The following is a 21,043-nucleotide window of genomic DNA, read 5'->3' as shown; positions in this document are numbered from 1 at the left end:
AGCAAGATGCCAGGAAAGAGGAAGGGTCACAGCAAAATAAGGCAAGACATGCGCATGTGCAGCGGAGTAGGGGGTGGGGAAGGGCTGCAGGGCTAAAGCCTGGGGAGGCTATGGAAGGTGTGCAGGGAGGGCCTTCAAGGCTGGGCCAGAGCCACAACAGGGCTGGCACACAGTTAGCCCCTGTCCCACTCAAAATAGGCAGGAGGCCCATTCCAGAAGGATGGAGAATCCTGACAGAAGCAGTTTTTTCAGGTCATTTGAGAGTAGTCTGAGCAATGGGTCCCACAAAGGGCAGGGGTGAGGAGCTGTATGTTCCTAGAGAACAGAGGCCCCCAGGAAGACAAGGACCAGACATTCATTAATGACCAGAGAATAAATCCATCCTTTCATCTCTTCCACCTCTGTGCTTTTATATTTCCTTTAATGTCTCAGTAAAGTTCTTTTGAAAATTCCAACCCAGCTCTGCTGTGCCAAATGGAAAGGAACAAGGAAAGGACAGGAAAGCCCAGTAAAGAGATTTCCCTAGGAGAGGGGGATGGCAGCTGCTAGTCTAATGGAAATCTGGCTGGAGCTTTCACTAAGCCGTCGCATCTGAGTGACAGGCAGCGGCTGCTGGCTTATTTTCACATGGGGTGACCCCTTACTTCATGTTGGCCATATGATGTTATATGAATCTTTGCCTCCTGCCTCTTTAAGGCATGTGCCACCAGGCTGCATGGACCCCAGGTTGATAGGGCAGGAGCCTTTGCAAAGGCTCCATATATGACTTAGGGAGGAAGTTGAGCTTCTGTGGGCAGCTCTCCTGGCTCCTCGGCCCTGCTGAGTACAACCCAACCCCTCTCCAGATAACTGCAAAAATCTTAATACTGGACACAGAGGAGGGTACTGAGGCAAGAACTGCCCTGAACACATAGCCCCTCGATGCTGGAGCCAGACCCCAAGTCCCCTATTGCCCTGTGTCACCAAGAGGGAGGGACATAGGGAAGAAGCAGAAGTCTTTGCCTCAGACTCAGTAATTGATAAGGGAAAGCTGCAGTGGGGTGGGAGTGCTCCCTCCTGAATGGACAGCAAAAGGCAGCTTCTCCTTTCAAAGGTGCCAGACAATGGAATTGTGGTCAGACAGCCATTTGCTAAATTTGGATGGAGACGGTCTTCTGTTAACCCTTCAGTGTCCAATCATTTGGCGTGGGGTGTTCGCTATTCTTTCTTCCTTCCAGAACACTCCAGCTCAGTTCCAGTTATACCAAGCAAGGAGGGTTTTCCTTGGCTATACCTGGTCTCAGAGATCAGTGAACAGGAGTGGTGACAATGGTGGCTAGTCATCACCAAGCTGGAGTGGGGGTGGCGCCTGAACACTCCACCTGCATGCTCTGCCCTAGGGTCAATTTACATGGGTCACGAGCCAGAACAAAAGCAGGCAGAGGTCAGAGAGAAATCAGGCCCCAGCCACATGTGAGTGAAGTTGCCAGACTAAATGATGAGGAAGCAAGACCACAGCAAAAGCAGGCACCAAGCCAGAAAAAAAGAAATCGGGAATTATGCCAGATGGTCAAAGGTTTGTGGGTCATAGAGAAATCAGGCCACAGAGGAGGATGAAATCAGGTCCCAGAACAAACCAACGTCACCTGTGATTCTGAAGGAAGGGAGCTGTGCCTCCCAGGGAAAACAGGCTGCCTTGGCCTCGGCCGCGCCCCCCACCCTCCCTCCGCGGCCGGGCCCAGCCTCACTTGAGCTGCTGGGTGATGAGCTCCTCGTCGTTGAGGTAGCGCAGCCTCTCCTCCTCCACCAGGGTGCGCTGCCGCTGCAGAGGGTCCTCCTGCCGCCGCGCCGCCTCAGACACGCGCATGCTCAGCTCCGCCTCTGTGCGCTTCAGCAGCGCGCGCACCGACTCCTGGTTCTGGAGCTGCGGGATGCAAGGATGGGCGCTTGGACCTGGGTGGGAGGGATAGGAGGCGCGCGGGGCAAGCGAGTGCAGAGGGCAGCCCTATGCGGCTCCAGCTCCACAGAAGATGCGGCTGCTTAGCTGTGGCCACGAGCCGCCACGGAGGGTGCGGGTAGGGGCCGAGGGCTAAATTTGGGGGGAAACGGAGGCAGGAGAACTGGCAGTGGACAGTGGAGGGAGCCGTGCTGTACTGGGCGGTGCTATGCTGGGCAGTGCAGAAGGTGCTGTGGCCATGAGCAGCAGCAAAGGGTTGGGGGCAGTGAGTGGCGCAGGGGAAGGTTAAGTTCTGGGAAAGTGTAGGGGCAGAAGAACAGGATGAGAAAATGTGGCGCGGGGCGGGGGTCCTACGCTGGGCCCTGCCTAGAGTGCAGCTGCGTGGCTGTGGCCTTGAGCAGCCCTGAATGGGGACGGGCCTGGCATGAAGGACTCAAGCGCTGGGGTTGATAGTTTCCGTGACTGGGACGGGAGGACCAAGTTAATGCTAAGATAACAGTCGAACCCAGTTCCAAGCCTGACTGGAGGGGGGTGGGCGAGACCTTACCCTTGACCCAGATGGCAACTCTCTGCCCCCTCCCCAGCCTGTCTCTGCGCATTATTCTCGCCTGACGGGTGCTGGGGCCCTCTCGAGTAGCCGGCACAGCGATGCCAGGCTCCTGACTGGTGGGACCATCTGCCAGGAAGGACGGAGCAGACTGTCCGGGCTCAGGAAGGGAGAGCTGAGGGGACGTGGGGAAGAGGTATGCAGGGCCAGAAGGAACTGGAGTTGCCCCCCACCCGCAATGATATCTATGGTGAGGGTTGGCCTGGGGCTCTAGAAGAGCCATGGGAAAGAAGGAGGGCTAGTGGCGGGGGCATGGGCCAGGGGTGGAGGTTCAATGAGTAGCAGGAGCTCAAGAAAAGGGGAGAAAGGGTTCAGGTGGTAGGGACCTATAAGCAGCAAGGGATTCCCCAGAGCTCCATGGGGAAGGGCAGGACACTGGGGGATAGACAGTACTTGTGGAAGGAGTTTGGGCTAGTTGGTGGTGCTTGAGGGGAGCATTACCTGGAGCTTTCGCAGCTGCTGAAGTTGGCCACGCAGGTCACTGGTGCTGTTCTGCAGGCCACGCAAGTGCAGCTGCATCTGCAGCCGGCTGATAGCTGTGGGCTGCCCTGCAGGTGTGCTGCTGGCTGAGGGAGGGGGAGGGCCAGATACAGGGGTTGCCCCACTGCTTCTGCTGCCTGACCCGCATGCTACAGGGAGGGACCATGAGGATGGGAGAAAGGGAATAAAAAGTGAGACTGAGAGGCGCTGGTGCAAGATCCTCCCCACTTTTGACCCCACACAGTAGCCAGAGACACATGACTTTGCTTCCTGTCTAAGTGATAATCAGTTCTAACAACGAGGAACAAAGCACCATTGCAGTGACATCTTGGGTTAAGGTGAACACTCATGTATCCATCGAAAGTCCAGTAATGTAGCTATTGTTTGATCCCTAGTTTACAGATTAGGAAACTGACTCAGAGAGGGAAAGGCCCTGTGAGAAAAGAAGGGAAGGGTCACTCACGTGCTGATGGGGTGGCTGCTCCATTGGAGCCTTCAATCTTCTCACTGTAGCACAGGGAAAAGAAGATGGTCATCAGAGGTCCAGGCCAGCCCCAGACCATCAAAGCTGAGTGGGACCTTAGATGTCATCTCTTTCAGCTCCCTGATCATGGAATGGAACAGCAGAAAAGGGAAGGGACTTGCCCAGTGAGACATTGGCAAAGTCAAGCTCAGGGCTTCTAATGCCCATTGCCCCTTCTTCCTGCCCCTGGCAGTAGTGTTGGAGAGGGACCGTACCTGGGTGTCTCAGGCTCTGAGCCTCGAAGTAGGGCACTCTGCACCAGGCCTGTGAGGCTGGCAATCTGCTTCTCCATGGCCTCCATTCGCTCCCTGGGGAGGAAGGTGATTCTGAGCAATCCCTGCTCTAAGCATGACTCCTGCTCAGCCTCTCATTTCTAAGATTGATCACCAGGAGAAATAACATTCTCTCCCCAGCTGCAGTTCAGGCACACAAAGAGACCAAATGCCTAAAGAACAAGCCCACCCCCTACTGCATTTCTCACCTCCCTAAGCCATCTGTCCTGACCACTCCATGCTTTGCTTATGCCCCTCTATGCTTTTCTCCCCACCTCCTCTCTGAGGCCATCCCAAAGTTCCAGTGGCCTTAAGGAACCTCTTCCCCAGACCACTCAAGGGCAATGCAAGGATGTTTTAGTGTATCTCCCCACTAGACCAAGCAGGAACTGGGTTTGTGCAACTTGGCATCAGGAAATGGTACAGTGCCTGTCACAAAGGCCACAAGGTTGCTGTGTGAAGACAGGTGGCTTCTCACCAGTCAGCAGTGCAGCTTGAGGGCAGAGGTTATCTCTCACCCTGGCTACCTCCTTCAGCCCTGCACCCTTAAGAGGGCACTGAGTGGTGGTTCAGGACTCCCGGGCCTGAATGCTAGGTAAAAAAATGTGTTTCTTTCCCCCTCCCTATTTCTTACCAGCACCCCACTCCCTAGTGAAATTCAGCTGACCCTATGCTGGACAGCTCTCATGGTTACAAATTCTGTGTTCCAGCTGGAAATTGACTTAAAAAAAAAAAAAAAAAAAAAAGGCTGGCTCAGCCCTTGAATTTTACAGTTGCAGAAACTGAGACTCAAGGAACACATGCAAACTCACATCTGGAGTCCATATTTGGGGCCCTCTCACCCACTGCTTCAAGATCTGCACACAAAAGAGATGGCATGCCCATCTCTTCAGTGCCCTCCCTGCCGTATCCAAAATGCTCTCTGGCCACCCACTTAAGATCACTGTAGATCTCAAAGGACTCTGGGATCTCTTGAGTTCAGCAAACTCGTCTGACAGGGCCTCTGCGGGGTGCCTCCTCTTCCCATCCCACCCCACTCCCATAGTCCTGAGGCCTTGCAAGTGTCTCTCACCTGGTCTCCGTATCCTTGGCTGGTACTGGTGGCCCGAATCCGACGAGCGAGCGCTCCCCAGGTCCAGGGAAGAGTTCGGAAGGAGGGGCTCCGGCTGTCGAGGAGCCCGCGGTGCTGCGGGTCTTGCCTCCAGGACTCTCAGCGAAGACCGAGGAAGAGCCGGAATCTTTTCGGAAAGACTGACGCACCGGCGAGCCCCGGCTAGGTGGCCCTGAGTAGGGGCTGTGAGGCGGCGGGGGCCCTCCGGGGGGCGCTGCCACGTCGGCCAGTTTCTGTGGCGAGGAGGGCGGCAAGCGGAAACCATAGCTATCGCCGTAGATCGGGCCGCCGCCGCCGGCCGCCTTGTACAGCGAATCCTCGAGGTCCGACTGCAGCGCAGCGGCCGAATAGGTGCTCAAGGAGCGCACCGAGCCGCGTTTGTACAAGCCGCCTGCGCCGGGGTAGGCGAACGGGTCGCCAGCGGCCGCGGCCAGGCTCAGGCGGCCCTCGTGCAGCAGCCCATAGGGATCAGCGTAGAGGCCCTCGCCCTTCACCAGCACCATGCCACCCGCTTTGCCCGCCAGGTCCTCATCCGGTTTGACGTCGCGACGCTCCAGGATGGCGCTTGGACTGGGGCTAACGCCCTGGGCTGCAGGGGCACCTCCCAGTCTCTCTGCCGCGTGGTGCACCGGACTGCCAGCGTAGGAGGGCGGACGCCCCCCAGCGTAGGAGAGACGCGAGCGCGATGGCGAACCCGAAGGCAGCCCCGACGGCAGCCCAGATGGTAGCCCGGGAGGCGGCGAACCAGATGCCAGGTGCGGTGCAGGCGACAGGTTATTGAGTCGCCGAGTGGGCGATGACTCCCGCGAAGCATACACCATCTCTCTCTGCGCAGAAGACAGCTCCGTAACCCCACAGGGCTAGTCACAAAGGGAACCCTTTTGCCCTTGCTTGAGAAGCCAGCATCAAGTCCCCTGACGCCCAGCAAGTCCCTGTTCTCTGCCTTTCCTCTCTCCTGCAGTGTATTTTGGGCACCTTACCCATCAGGGCTCCCAGCACAGGTGTGTGAGGGTGTGTGGCAAAGTTGTAGATGGAGAAGCAACAGAGGGTCACCCCTCAGCCTGCCCCATTGTGGGGGGGTGGGGAAGTCAAGGAGAATAAGTGGCTCAGGAGAGGGGCCTTAGAATACCTAGAGGTCTGTTAGAGAAGTCCTGAGTGCACAGGACTGGAGCAAGGGTGAAGTGGCTGTGAGAGGAGAGGGCTCCTCCATTAATTCCATAATTAAGGGGTCAGCCCCCTTAATTCTCCTAGTCTTCCCTGGTTCCCTTGACATTTGCCCACATTTTACCTGCCTGGGCCACTTTCTGACAGCCTCCCCAATTCCGTGAGCATCCCCATTCATACTCCAAGATCCCCCCCTGGGTATCCTCATTCATACCCGAAGGTCCCCATTCGTGAGGTGTGAGCCAGGGAAAGCAGCATACAGTGGTTCCTTCCTATAGATCTTGATAATACTGCGGTCCTGGATATCCCTGGGGGAAGGGTGCAGAGGGTCACCAAGCATGTCCCAGGCATGCAGTAAGGAGAAGCAGCTACTGCCCACAGAAAAAAGAGGTGGCAAGGGGACCAGGACCCCAACCCCTTCCTAAGTCCTTTGCTCAGTGGATCTTGGTGCCTTGGGTTGTCTGCCACCAACACACACCACAGCCTCCACCCGGACCACTTCCTCAGCCTGTGAAGCCATTTCCAGGGTAAGTCAGGTCGGTGTCTCTCAACCCGCAGGATTGGGAGATTTAGAAGGGAGGGGGTGAGGGGACCAGACGATCATGCCCGGGAGGAGAGGGGAAGGGCAGAGGGAAGGTCTAGAAGGAGCTGGGGAAGGGCCTTGGGGGTAGTCTCCTGGGGAGGAGTATAGGGAAGCCCACCCATCCCCCTGGGGCCACGCCCACCGAACGTCCTCCAGTTCGTAGAAGACGTTGCGCGCCTCGTCTTTGATGAGGATGGCGGTGTTTGGCGACTTGAGCATGCCCATGGTGAGCTTCTGCGGGAACATGTGCGCGATGAGTGCATGCAGCGTGTCCAGGCTGCTGACCTCGTGCGTGATGTGCACGCGCCGCGTCTCCTCCCCAAACTGCAGGAACAGCACCCCTGCGAAGGAGATGCGACCTTCGTTGTTATTGCCCCCGCTGCCAGACCAACCGCCCGGAGAGCAAGGGGAGCCTTCGGGAGCTGAGCCGGTCCCACAGAGGCAGGGTCTGAGGCTGGATGCGGCCCCCGAGTGCAGGTGCACCCAGGCACTCCTCATGCTGCCAGGGCTGGCCTCCCGGAGCACCACGATCCCAGGCAGCTGGACCGGGAAACGGGGTTGCGGGCAGGAGAAGGTAGGGCAAAAACTGGGAAGGGGTTAGGGAAGGGTAGAGAGGTGCCGAAGGAGAGAGAGAGAGGGAAGAGAGGTAAAAAGGGAGGGATGAAGGAAAGAGGGACTGCTCTATAAGAGAAAGGGCTAAGAAGCTCAGTAGGAAAAGAGAGGGCTGGGGTAGAGAGGAGGGAGGGCAGGAGAGGAGAGAAGGGAAGGAAGGGGCAGGGGATGATGAGGCAGAAGGAGGGGTGGAGAAAGACAGCAGAGGGGCCCTGACAGGGGTGGTTGCTGGGAAAGAGGGATTTGAGCTCAGGAGGGATGTAGTGGTGTAGGGGATGAGGAGGGCTGGAGGAGACGAGCAGAGGGAGGAGCCTGGCTGGTCCGTACCTGGAGATCGCAGTTTGGTCTGACTGGCTGAGCGAGAGAGGGGCAGGCTCTGTCGGAATCGGTTCATCCTGCTAAAGCCCAGGGGCAGCTCAGCCTCCGACATGGTCTCCAGCGACTCAGCTGAGGCGTAGGACAGCTTGGCTGCCTGGTCTGCCAGCCCCGGCTGGGCTCCCTGAGTGTGACGCGAGCTGCGGGTCTGCAGGGACAGGGCAGGGCAAGAAGAATCAAGCATGATCCCCCTTTGCTTTGCCACTGCCTCAGTCCAGGCCCAGGGAGCTCCCACCAGCCAGCCAGTGACACACGTACACAATCACAGGAGGGTCTCCTGGATTCCAGACCCATTGTATGGCTGCAGGAAGGTCCCCCCACCTCTTGGGGCCTTGACCTCCCTGGGCCACCCAACAGGTAAGCAGTGGGCAAAGGACTCAGGCAACTTGGGAAGCCAGACAAGAAGCCATCTGAGCTGGAGCCACGGGCACTCCTGCTATTTTAAGCTTCCAAAGAACAACAACAACACAAATTTGTCACCGAGGTGAGCAGCAGAATCGTTGAGCAAATTGGGGCATTAGTTCCAGACATTAATTAAGCGGCGGGTTTGTGAGCGGCGAGTTTATTCTTCCTGGAGTTCAGAGAGTTGGGGGTGGTGGTGACGGGAAGTAGGGCCCAGGGAGAAAGCAACAGCAAGGGACCCAGAATCCCAGTGTTGGGAGGTGTGGGCTCTCACAGAGCTGGGCATGGAGAATGTCCTTGATTTAAGGTGACAAGAAGACTATCTCAAACCCCTCAGTGCCAGTTAGAACCCAGTTTCAAACAAACTACATGCTTAGTACCCACTACACATGTGAAGTCCAGTGTGATACACGTGACCACAGGGTGTGTGTGCCAAGCCTTGGCCCCTCTCTGTGAGGTACAAGCTGCCATGTGGCCAGACAGCCTGGCTGGCCTTGTCCCAATCCCCAGAATGACAGTCCCTTCCCTGAAGCTGTAGTTCTGGGTAATGGCTGGGGGTAGGGAAGGACGTCACAGACAGCTGGATTGCTCTCTCCTTGGGGGTGGGGGTGTCACACTATGATTTCAATTGTACCTGAAGAGCTTACTATTAGCTGAAGCCTGGGGTTGTCATCCAGGGCTACCACCCCTGCCATTCTGCCCCAATTCTTCCCCTCAAACCAGATTGCTGTACAAAAGCTCATTTATTTAAGGAAGTAAGAAAATGAATCAGATCTAGATCATTCCATATTATGTACATTATTAAGTATATATTATGTATGCATTTGTTGTATAAGAGTCATGTTCTCTGATTGTATTTTTCTATAAAATAAATTGATATTTTTAACAATAGATCACTCAAAATCAGTAATACAGGCTATCTCAGTGTTGAAAGAGAACTATTATTTTTAGTTTTATACACACTTCTTTAAAATTAAGTGAATTTTATACAATCAGAATATCTTACTTTTATATTTTAAAGAGACAACAATAGTATCTCTGAAAAGAAATAATTTATTCCCCACGTCAGCTCCCTCTTTCCCAAAATTCTGATTAACCCCTAATTAATTTCCATCTTTCTATTAACTCAATTTAATGTTCTAATCAGATTAGCACTCTTGATGAGAGAGCATCTTCCTCTGATGGGCAACGTGCCCAGCTGTCCCCAAGGTGGCCTTAAGGGCTAGGGGACTTGGGAGGTCAGATTTGGGAACTCTGAGGGGCAAGCACAATGTCACTGCACACAAGCAGTGTGCAGACATGGGTCTTGAAAGTGGGGAAGCAGCATAGGAACTGGGCCCACTTGGGGGGATCCTGTGTGTAGGCTTTAAACCCTGTGGCTCAGCTCTGGGCTGACAGTGACAACCAGCACCTTGTTCTCACCTTCAGTTCCTGGGAAGGATGGGAGCTCTGGAGTAGGGTGAGTAGGGCTGGGCTGGCAGTCTTGGGGTTGCCAGGCTTGTGAGGGTGAAGGGGTCACCAATGCAGACAGAATGAGGCAACTGGTAAGCATAAAAGTGGGGGGTCCACAGGGCTATGGTGGGGGACACAAGTGAGATGCCAGAAAGAGAATGGAACGGGGCAGCATGAAGGGGGCAACGTTCCTGGGGGTGGCTGAATGCAGAAACAGGAACCCTGGGAGAAAAAAATTGCCACATTCCCTATTGCACATGTTCCTGTCTCTGTTGTGACCCCAGGAACTCCTTTCCATTCTCACAGACTTTATAGATAACCCTGCCCCAAAGAGGGAAAGCCAATCACACTTTTCTTCATCCCTGAGCTGAGACAACAGGGCAGAGGAAAGTGAGACATCTAGAAGGACTTTCCAACCACTAAGGAGATGGCAAGAGAACAAAACAGTGATTGCAGCAGAGCTCTCCAAAGACGGGAAAGGGGTTGCTGTGGAAGGCAGTGAGCACTATCCCTGGAGCACCTTCGGGGAAGATCATGACTTCTGGTCAGAGGCCAGGCAGAGGGCATCAGGGGTCGGGTGGTCAAAGCAGGATCGGAGCTTCCCCAAGGCTGCCTACAGCCTGGGGCAGAACCACTGGGAAGCATTTACAAACCTCTTTCTCGGACCCCACAATCAGATTTTGGAATCAACCAGGATTCTGACAGCCTTTGAGGTTGGCCACCATAAATCTTGCTGTGAGCCAGACACTGCCTAGACTGGCATTTTCTTATTATATCTTTATAACAATTTAATGATGCAGACATCCTTCCACTTTACAAAGGAGAAACTAAGGCCCAGAAGACTGGAATGTACATTGCTCTGGGTCACTCAGATAGTTAGTGGCAGACTGGAATTCACTACCAAGTAATCTGGCTCTCAGGCTCATGCATCTAACCACTACACTCTCCTGCCTCCTTCAAAGACACCTGGGATTCGGGATGGTGGCCTCCCATCCCATCATGATGCCTGAGAGAGGGCCTGAGACTCCAGCAAGCAGGCAGTAGTCTAACTGGTTCCACTCGGCTCTGGGCCTGGGCACCAGGGAAGATGGATGAGGGTGCTCCCATAGGGGTCAGCAGGATATCCTGGAGGAGGGTAGACAGCTCCCTAGCTTTGGATAACTCCAAGCTCTCCAAAGGAGGCCAGAAGGCACCACCCCGGAGCCTAGCTCTCCACTTAGAAAACAGGTTTTAGGGGTACAGGACAGTGTCTTGCTTGACAGTCACTAGCTCCTCCACAGGGGGGAGTAAGAAAGGGAGTCACATGCCTCCCCAGGAGGTGCAATCTGAGTTCGAGGAACGAGGCCTCAACAAATCATGGGTTCAGGGCCCCGACTCAGAGCCAGCAGATTCTCTGGGCTGGGGAGACCTTCTCATTCCAAAATGCCCCTTGTGGACTGGGGAAGTCTAGGGACAGAGCACCTCCAGCCCAGATCTCCAGCAGAGGTGGCCCAAACTCCCAATTAATCCACAAGCCCCTGGCAGGTGAACCCAGACTTTCCCAAAGCAGCAGCCACAGCCTGCAGCCCCAAAGCCCACGCACCCACACCAGAGGGGGCCCTGCAGACTCACACCCCGGTGCAAAGCATGTGCGAGGGAGGGACGGGGCAGGGGAGAGACAGCACATGCAGTTGTCATGGGAGCGGAAGCATCACACACTGACCTTGAAACTCCAGTAGTTTGGCTGCTGATGGAAATAAGAGAAGAGATGGTTATGAGGGGGCAGGGAGGAAAAGGGCAGCAGGGGGCAGGTAGAGACCCTTGGAGCTCAACACTCAGCCCTGGGACATGGGCCCTCCACCCCCTCAGGAGCAGGAAGGAAGTAATGCCCATTACATCCCATTCTCTTCTGAGACCTGAACACCTTGGTGCACCCGGGATGGGAAGGCTTCAGGTTTGCTGGTGGAGGCAGGAGAGAGCATTCCAGATATTTACTAGGCACAACTCTAAAGTAACAGCCCTCAGAAAGATACATGTAGGAAAAGGCACAGACGGCCATGATATAGGGACCCAGGAGAGAATTTAAAAAGATAAATCTGGGCCATAGGGTCAGAGAGATGGCATGGGGATGGGTTGTAGCAGGCCGGGGAAATTTTCCCAGAAAAGATGGCATTTGAGCTGGGTCTTTAAAAATGATCAGCTGGAGATTGGAAGGAAAGGTGTGTTGGGTGGAGAAGAGCATGGGCAGGCGCCAGGAGCAGGCAAGGAAGAGTGTGGGAGAAGAGTCCACAGTCCAGGCTGCTGGGGCCGCAGATTGGGCTGCAAAGGGGGCTGAGGCCAGACACCAAGTGACCTTCAATGCTGAGTATGTAGACTCAAGTCTCAGGGGTGGGAGGGGGCAAGCAAAAGGCACATTAATGGAGCAGAGCAGGATCAGAATTGGACCCCAGCAGGGCACAGAGCTGGGGGTGGAAGAGGGCAGCTGGGTCCCAGGACAGGGCAGGGAGGCCTGTGTGACAGGATGGGCCTTGACCATGGAGGAGAGTGGACAGATGCCAGTGACTCCCAGCACTGGGCAATGAATAGGGAGCTGTGGGCAGCAAAGGAGCTGGGAAGGCTGGGGACTGGGCAATACCCTGGGGCTGGGTAGATAGAGGGTTCCTCACATCCCTAGAATGGAGGGATTAAGGCTCCCCTCATTCACAGTAACTCGGGTCACCCTGCCTTCCCTAGAGACCAGAAGGCCCTTCCAGATGGCTGGGAACAAGGAAAGAGCCACCCTGAGGCCGGGCTGGTTCTTGGCAAAGCTGAGGGCACCCTGCTGACCGGTGCCAGCCTCAGCAGGAAGACAGAGGCAGCAGATGGCCTGGCCCTGGGGTGCCTGGCACAAACAGGCAAGAGTCCCCGGCCTCAGAGCCAGGGCAGAGAAAAGGGGCATTGGGGGTTCCTGATGGGGAAGGACACCAGGACTCCTGCACCACCCAAAGGCCGTCATGGCTGGGAGGAGTTGGAAAGAGGCTGAGTGGAAGGGTGCCCTGCCTGACAGGCTTTACTAAGGCAGCCCTTTATGGTGGGGACAAGGCTAGCAGGGACTGGGATGAAGAGGTTCATTTGCCAGGACTGCCCCCACCAGATCCCTGATGGCCATCTCTCCCAAAAGATGAAAAACTAGTCACATACCAGGCAGAAGAAGGCAAAGTCTGTACCCCAGCCAATGCCTGGGATAATCTATGGACACGCCCCCCGCCCCCCGCCCTGTCCCCCACTGGTGCTAGGGGATGCTCACAAGCAGAGAGGGGACAGGCTGAGTAACAGGCTCTACCCACAGCTGCTGTGGCCTTGAAAGAGGAGGGGAGGGAGAGGGAGTGGAACCCTAGGGGGCAGGCAGAGCCAGGCAGAGGGCACTGGAAGGTTTATGAGAGTCAGGTTTGCAGACTGGCTGTGATGGAGGGCTCTGCAGAGAAGGCCTGCGTCCCTCACTCCCCAACCCAGGCACAGACAGTGTGTACAGGGGCCACCCACAGCTCCCCACAACACATACGCTCCCACACAGCCTCACACAGACTCTTACATCCTTAGATAAGGACATCACCAACACACCCAGAGCCACAAAATACACCCACCGAGGCACACAAGCACTTAGAAGCTATCAGAAATAGCCCCAGAAATAAACAGAAACTCAGACCCGTACATATGGGGCCATCCCCACTCACACACACACACATGCCCAGGACCCCAACCTGCTCACATGCAGGATCTCACAAGCACAGAAGACAGAAGCACTGACACCATTCACACCACCCTCAGTATACGCAGAGTCCCCATCACACATGACACCCATTCTCTCACACACACACACACACACTCTCTCTCTCTCTCTCTCTCACTACAGAAACACAAAGCACTGAACACACAGTACACACACATGGCCTTAGAGAAAGAGTCATTACTCTCTTTTGCTTTACTAGCTGGATCCAGGTGCCTCTGACAACCTTAGCCACTCTCATCATGCCTATGGTGTCCCAAACATCGCATGTCAAGGCAGTGCTCTCTTGAATTAAGAGAGGCAAAAGGAGCCCCACCCCCACCCCGCCACTAGTGTCTGAGCATTGGACTCAGGGTACCTTATGAAGATGACTGGGACCCACTTTGTATCCCTGAGAGGGAGATGGGGCAGGGCCTGGCTACAGTCACACTGGCTATGCCCTCAATGTGGGCCTGCCCCAGGGTCCCAACATTGGCACATCCATGGGGCAGTCTTCTGGAAGGAATGGATCATAAGCATGGCCCAAAGGAGAGGACAGGGTGGTGGCATCAGTGCCACAGGAAAGGTCAGCCAGTCCCCAGGAAAGGGTACACACGGAAGAGGAGCCACATTTGTGCCTGGGGAACAACTTGGGTATCTGAATGATATTATGATCAGAATCCTGGGGCTTCTGGATCTGAGCTGTTAGAGCCTCTTTGAAGTGAATCCTGCTTCTTCGCCCTCTGAAAAGTAGGGAAGAATGATCTTCTTCCATATTGAGCTGCCAGGACTGAGGCCTCGGTTTCCTGGTAATTCACTGTGTTTCCAGGGGGAAACTGCAGTGGGAAGAGGCCTGAGGAGACAGCCCATCCTCTGTCTCCTCCAGGGTGTTGACCCAGGGGCAGCCTGGGGTGAGCAGAGGCTCCTTCCCTTTTCTCCAAGGGGCCTACTCCCAGTCAGTCACTCTCCACCCAACTCCAGCCCCCTTTCCCCTGTTGTCTATTCCCTCCTGCTGTGCCAACAAGTGCTCAGCTTGTAGCGGACCCTCAACAAATAGGTGACAGAGAATAAAAGCCAACAAAATAGGACCAGCCCACGAGGAGGAGTGGCTTCGAATACTTTGGTCAGGCCCCACTCCCTCCATCTCCTGGCACCCAGCTGCTCAGCCTTCTGGGCCTATTCCCTGGGAATTTCCCAGGACCAGAAAGCCCCCAGGGAAGGAGGGCAGAGGACAGGAAAGGCCCAGAGGTCCAGCTCCCCACCCCTAGCACAAACCTTAATACTAAGGCAGAATGACCTCCCTCCACACTCTCCAGGAGGGGTCTGGACTTCCCGAAGGCAGTGAGAAGGCAAATGAAGAAAGGGCTGTGAAGGAGAGACCCGGCCAGGGGCAACCACTGGCAGGAAGGATCTTGCAGGAGTTGGGGCAAAATGAGAGGGGTTCTAAGAGGTCAAGATGGAAACCCGGCATCCCTTGGGACAAGGCTTTCAGAAATAGGGAAAGGGGCTCTCCAGAGACCGAGGGGAGCAAACCAACTCTTTGGTGAGCAGAGAAAACAGCTTTTGCCCGCCCGGAGCTGAGGGTTAAAGCCCCTCCCTCTCCCACTCCCACTCCTTAGCTGCTGGTGGAGGGGAGCTGGCCATTCCCTCTCCCCAACCCAGGCCCTGTGGCAGGGGCGGGTCAAGCCTCTTGGGAGGCTTAGCTCAGCCAGCTGAAAGCCCCCACCATCCCCTGGGCCCAAGTCCCCTGTAGGTTAGGTGAGTGCATGAACCTCCTTGACCTCAAGCCGCTACTACGCAGCCTCCCGCAGGAAGGCTAGTCAACGGTCCGCACCCCCAGCCCCTTAACCCCCTGACTCAGCGTGCACCGGCGCACACACCCACCTCTCAACTCCCTTGAACCCAAGTCCACGTAAACACCCGCCCCCAGCCTGGGGCTACGCAACGCGCCCCAGCGGGCGCCAGCTCCCCCAGCCTCGCGCAGGCACCCTGCCCCCAGGTGTGCGGATCGCCGCCCACACCTACCCCGGCCCGACCGGGAGTGCGTGCGTGGAGGGGGGTGCTGCGGGATCCGCCGCGCCGCCGGGGGCGAGGGCGCACCCCGCGAAGGTCATGACTTTCCAAGGTTGGGGGAGGGGGTGCCTGCCGCATTTAGGGGTGGGGGCCGTCCCGCGCGGAGGGCCCCTAATGCGGTGGGGGAAGGGAGGGGGCGTTTCTCAGAGACTGGGAACCCGCAACGGCTGCGCGCTCCCCAGCCCGGGATCATCCCTGAGTGCCGCAGAGAGGGACCCCCATCTCCGTGTCCCCGCCCCCTGACGAACCCAAGGCTGCGACCCGGGCCCCACAGCCGCTCCCCCTTACCTGTGGCTACAGGTGTATGCGCGGGGCCCCAGCCCCGGATCCCGCGTAGGGCGGGGGAAGGAGGGCCGCCCCCTACGCCCACCCGCCTGGGCTCTCCCCTCCCCCGGCCGCCTCCGCAGCTGCCGCCGCCGCCGGTGCCCTTTGCTGCAATGCGAGAGCCGCCGCCGCCGCCGAGCCGGCCCGGGCCCTGGTCGCCCCGGTAACCGCGACTCCACCTGGCGCGGCGCGGCGCGCCGCCGTGCACATCCCCTCTCTCGGCCCCCTCCCCTGGCGCGGCCCCGCCGGCGCAGCCCCGCCGCGGAGCGGCGGAGGCTGGTGGCTGCGTCGCCGCGGTCACCCGATACGCCAGTCCGCCGCCCGGGACTCGGGTTGCAGCAAGAGGAAGGGAGGTTAGACAGCCTAGTGGAAGCGGGGGGAGGGGCTGTGGCTTGGTCTAACCTCTAGTCGCTTCCCGCGGTCCTCTTCACTGTGCCCACCCCTAAAGGTCTGACCTATCCCCGCCTTCCAGCCCACAGCCTCCCCTCGCCAGGGTCTCACTGTGCACTTTGCCCTTTAAATTCTCCTATGATTTAATCCCTAGCCAGTGTGGAAGGCCTATGACGCCTAAATTTCCTTGTTGGCCTCTGATGGATCTTGCCCTGCTGTGTGACTCTGGTCCTCTGCTGAATGTCTCTGTTCCTGCACTTTAGAAAAAAATAAAAATAAAACCTCAGACTCAGTTCTGGGGGATAAGGGGTGTGATGAATTCTAAGTATCAAGTGATTACAAGATCTTGTGCACAGCCACTTTCTCAGGTAATTACAAAGCTCTGGGGCAGAGGTCCCCTCAAGCTCTCCTTTCTCCACAAGAGCAGATTCCAGATGTGGACAGACTAGAACTCCACCACCTGAGACAACGAGCTTACCAAGTCCAGCCTCACTCCTGTCCATCACCCTAACCCTATCACAGCCCAAGATGCTCCATCAGGGGACCTCTTGGGGAGAGGGACCGACACCCAGAACCTGCCTGTGCAGGTCACACCTGTCCTCTGCCCCATCACCATCTCTTCTAAACCCCACGTTGGCCTCCACCACACACTTGGTCACTCAGGACAAGTCTCTCACTTGCTGTCTAGCGTTGGGAGCAGACACATCCCTGTTCCCCAAAGTTCAGCCAAGATGGGACGGAGAACCCGAAAGGAAGTGGGCAGAGGGCCCTGAGTGATGCCAAGCACCAATCTGTTGCTAGATGGAGTTAGCTCAGACAGCCATGCTCTGGAGGCTTGTGTCCTATGTGGTCACGGTTTTCTTTCATTTAACTTTCAAGCCCCGTTGCTCTTCTCCATGAGGCATGGCTGTGTGAGGAACTGGCACCCCTTCCCTCCACTGGATCAGCAGCCACTATCCCTCCTCAGCTTCCTAAGCTCAGCCCCTCCTGGGCAGTCCCTTTCCTATTGCAACTGACTCCCTGGTCCCTCGTCCCCCCTTGGGCCTCAGATATCTCTCATGTCAGTGTCCAGGCTTGAGCTGGAGCCCAGCCCTAGTGTCCTAAGTGTGTCCCATCAGGGAAACTGAGACTTGATGAGAAACCTGGGAACAAGGACAGAACCAATGGCAAGATGCCCAAGTGTTCTTAAAAACTTGAGATTAAGCCTTGAGCATAGAAAGAAGGGTGGGAGAGAGACATCCTGTAGCACTTCCTGATGGTAGATCATCAGAGGAAGGTTGGTGGTGCTCAGAAATGGAAGAGTAGGGTGTGGATAAGGGAATAAGATGATCTCCTGAGGGAGGTGGAAAATAAGAGACCTCTGGAAACGCAAGGAGCAAGATGGGATATGGGTTCTCCTGTTTAAAGGAGAAAGAATGTAGAAGTGTGTGTGTGTGTGTGTGTGTTAGTCCTGAGCATGGTTCCTCAAAAAACTCCTTCCTCCAAACCAGCTAGTTTGGGGAGGTCATTGTAGGAAATTAGATAACCAGGGGAGTTGCAAGTACAGGCCATAGATGTCTCCCCAAAATGGGGGTCCTACATAAAAGAGAAAGGATTGCAAAATTAAAATTCTGGATATCCCCCCTCCAAAAGAAAAAATTCCTCCCCAAAGCCAAGCTCTGCCATGGGTTTGGGTGGTGGTGGAGGTGGGTGACTCACCTGGGCAGGCTGGCCAGCCCCGGAGGGGGCGGAGTCGCCATGGAGGTGGGAGCAGAGGGAGCTGAGGAGGCACACAGGGTCCACGGTCCAGCCGCCAACCTGTGTGTGTGAAGCGGGGGACACCCCATTAGGGGGAGCGGGCAGGAGCCGCTGGGGCTGTGACAGGGCAGGGAAGGGCATGGCTGGGGCAAGCCTTGGGGCACAGAGGTCACACCACAGAGGGTTGGAGGGTCTCTTACATTGGCTGCATCTCTAACTAGTACCCGGGGCCATTTCTGGATGTTTGTCTCTCCTGTCGGGAGGAGGGTTCCCTGAGCCCAGAGCAGGGGCTTCCCTACCAGATATTCCTGAGCTAAATCCCTGTGTCCTTCCTGACTTCCTCCCAGTGCCTGCCTGCCTGCCTGCCACATATTCCACAGGGAGCTGCTCCTGGCCTTCTCCCTCCTCCTGAGGATGCCACCTCAGACCTCCCAGACATGGGAGCACTGAGTAGGAACGACTTCACCCCACTTGTCTCTGCCCCAACAGCACATCTCCTTTCCCTGTTAACTCAGTGGAAGTGACTTCCTCTCCTACCCCAAGGCCACCAGACCTGATTCCTCGGGGACCCATGCTCACAACCCTCTGGGCCTCAGCATTTTCAGCTTCAGACCTCCCTTTCCCTGAGGGCCACTGAGCCAGCGTCATGCTTAGGCCCCCAGCACCCTGTGACAAGCGAAATGGCCACTTAGACTCTGAGGCAGGGAATGGACGCTCAGAGAGTGGTAGTGCTTGGATTCACTCCCTGTGAACATGCCAGCTGCCTATGAGGCCCCTAAACATGGCCACATCCTGTCTCCCAGGCCTGCCACCCCTGGAAGCTACCACCAGGATAGCTTCATCTTTTTCCAGCTAAACCTTCCCAGAAGGTCTGTGGTCAGGGCTCTGGTTCCTCACCATCTCCGATCTCCTTAACCCCTGAAATTGGCCATTATGCCAAGAGAAATGAGCCCTTAGCCCTCTCCGGGCCGTAACTCCTGGATGCTCCCCACTCACTCTGAAGTACAGGTCCTCTTCCAGCAGCTGCTCCCTAGGGCCTTCCTTTTCTTCCTCATGGATGCAGAAGTTTCCTGGTACCCTTCCCTGACTATCACAGGCTCTCTTCTCTCTGCCTTGATGGCCCTCTTATGTCCCAGGACCTACTTCACAAGTCTCCTCCTGAAGCTGTGGTTGCTCTGAAGTTGGAGGCCTCCCCCCTGAAGGCCCCACCCACTCCTCAACTCCTCTTATATTCCTCCCCCCCAGACATTTCCTCCCCACCCTCCTGATCTCTCCAAGGCACCAACATCTCTCTGTCACCCCATTTTTTCCCGTCATTGCCTCCTAGATCCAGGCAGCAAACAACTTATGCTTAGTCTCCCCTCCCATCGCCACCCCTTCTTTTCATCCTTCCAGGAATACTCTTCCTCTTCTCCTTCCCTTGCCTCCAGCCCCCTAGGGGCCCTCCTAGTCACCATTCCAAAACAAGCATGACACCACGCTCTCTGGTCCCAATTCCTAGCCTTCCATCGTATGTATATCCTGCAGCTCCCCGACCCCCTGAGCCTCTGGCACCAGCCAAGGGGAAATCTGTGCCACTCCCCAAACCAACTCTGGTATATGCTCATGCCACTGCCCCCCACCCCCGCACCTCCAAGGACAGCATTCTCTTCCTGTCCTCAAACCCTTTCATCCTTCCAAGCAGCTTTTCCTCCTGGAAGCCTTCCCTGATCAGGTCTGCCCACCTGATGTCCCCTCCTCTGAACCCTCTCCAAACGGACTGTGTCCCTCATACCAAGTTTAACCATCTTCCTCCCCTTTCCCCCCTCCCCATTTGTCATCAAATGCCCCTGTTCCCACCAAGCCAGAGCACACAGGGCAACCACAGAGGGCCAGATGCTCATCGTAGCTCTTCTTTATCCCAACCTGACCCTGCTCCCAGGAGGACTCTGGAGCTGGGGGAAGGCAAAAGCCAGACAGAACTAGAGGTGACCTCAGGGGGGCAAACAGGGTACCAGAAATGTGCCAATGTGTCCTTGTTCCCTGCAGTGGGGATAGGGACAGGGACACTTCTCCCCAGCCACACCCAGTACTACCTGGATAAGGGAGACATAGCAAGACAGAGCGACACTCCCCAAGTATTGACTGAAAGGATTCTAATTTGATGTCCCAGAGAGGACAATACCTGAGTCTCAGCAGCTAATGTGCAGCAATCATTAAGGCACCCCACAACTTCAGAACTGAAAGCAGAATACTAGTCCCAAGAAAGAACTTTCTTACAGATCAGAAGCTCATGCTTGGTGGAGGGGTACAGTCGGGAACCCAAGGATTGGGGGAAGGTTGAAAAGGGAAGCATCAGGCCTGGGGCGTAGCTTGGTGATGCAGCCCTGGCCTAGCATGCATGCGACCCTCCCCAAATGGAAGGAAAACGTCCAGTCCAGAGGCAGAGGCAAAGGCCCCATCTCCCTCTGTAAGCAGGAAACAAACAAAGCAACACAGAGGGAGACCTCCAGCTCAGAATCACTCAGTGAGTCTTGGGATGAATCAGGGAGGAAGAGGGAAAAGACCCCAGTTGGGGCTCTATTCTTGAAGGGACTGTGGACACATCAGATCCACCCTGCTGAGAATTCACAGACCCCACCTCTTAGGGCCCAAACATTCCAACTCCACCACTGGGCAGACCCTTGGGCTCAGAAGCCTCAGTCCCCATGGCTGTCCCTTCCCTTCCTCCCAGCCACTGCTCGGCCTCCAAGGCACACCTTCCTGCCCCCCTGCCCAAACAGCCTGGGGTGGAAAGGCTGGGTTCTCTCTACTCCGTCCGTGCTCCGAATGCCCCGGCAGCTCAGCCCCCAATCCGCTTCCCCAGGCTCCAGAAAAGGCCAGCCAGGGCCACTGCCCTGGGGAGACAGTTCCCCAGCTCTGCCCTCCCGCCTCCCAACTGCCCCAGACGCCTCTCCTTTGGATTGAGCCTGGGGCATGGGAGCACCGGTCAGCCTCCCTCCCCGCCCGCCGCCGCCCCAGCCCGCAGCAGGGCTCCCACTCACCTGCTCGCGCATCCTGTCCTGCTGGCCTCGGAGGGCCAGGGCGTGCTGGGGGTACTTGCTCTTCAGGTGGTCCATGAAGGCATCGCGCTTGCGATCGGCGTCCGCCTTCTGGAGCCCGCTGAGAGCCTCCAGGCTCTGGGCGGCGATCACCGTGTGCCGCCGCTCCGACGTGTGCACCAGCCCCACGTTGGAGAAGCGCCGGCCCCCGCCGCCCCCGCCGCCCCCTCCCCCCAGGGTCCGGTACTCCCGCGGGTA

The 21,043-nt window shown here is 56.5% G+C and overlaps 1 protein-coding gene across 3 annotated transcripts in view; it reads right to left on the bottom strand.

The window, feature by feature from the left end:
* Positions 1-20,801, bottom strand: part of Srcin1 (SRC kinase signaling inhibitor 1) — a 38,302-nt gene extending 17,501 nt beyond the window's left edge. For all 3 annotated transcript variants that reach the window (XM_076869828.1, XM_076869829.1, XM_076869830.1), the window contains exons 1-9: positions 20,789-20,801; positions 7,616-7,811; positions 6,819-7,017; positions 6,308-6,401; positions 4,891-5,756; positions 3,762-3,854; positions 3,487-3,530; positions 2,985-3,172; positions 1,728-1,903 (exon numbers count right to left, since the gene is read on the bottom strand). In XM_076869828.1, the coding sequence (XP_076725943.1) occupies positions 1,728-1,903; positions 2,985-3,172; positions 3,487-3,530; positions 3,762-3,854; positions 4,891-5,756; positions 6,308-6,401; positions 6,819-7,017; positions 7,616-7,811; positions 20,789-20,800 (1,868 nt within the window). In that variant the 5' untranslated portion in view covers position 20,801. The remainder of the gene's footprint in view (positions 1-1,727; positions 1,904-2,984; positions 3,173-3,486; positions 3,531-3,761; positions 3,855-4,890; positions 5,757-6,307; positions 6,402-6,818; positions 7,018-7,615; positions 7,812-20,788) is intronic.
* Between the last annotated feature and the right edge of the window lie 242 nt (positions 20,802-21,043).

This window comes from Callospermophilus lateralis, chromosome 11 (assembly GCF_048772815.1).
Source record: "Callospermophilus lateralis isolate mCalLat2 chromosome 11, mCalLat2.hap1, whole genome shotgun sequence".
In the NCBI taxonomy this organism is placed as follows: Eukaryota; Metazoa; Chordata; class Mammalia; order Rodentia; family Sciuridae; genus Callospermophilus; species Callospermophilus lateralis.
The sequence above is the reverse complement of the archived record's forward strand: the minus strand, read 5'-3'. Positions and strand labels throughout refer to the sequence as shown.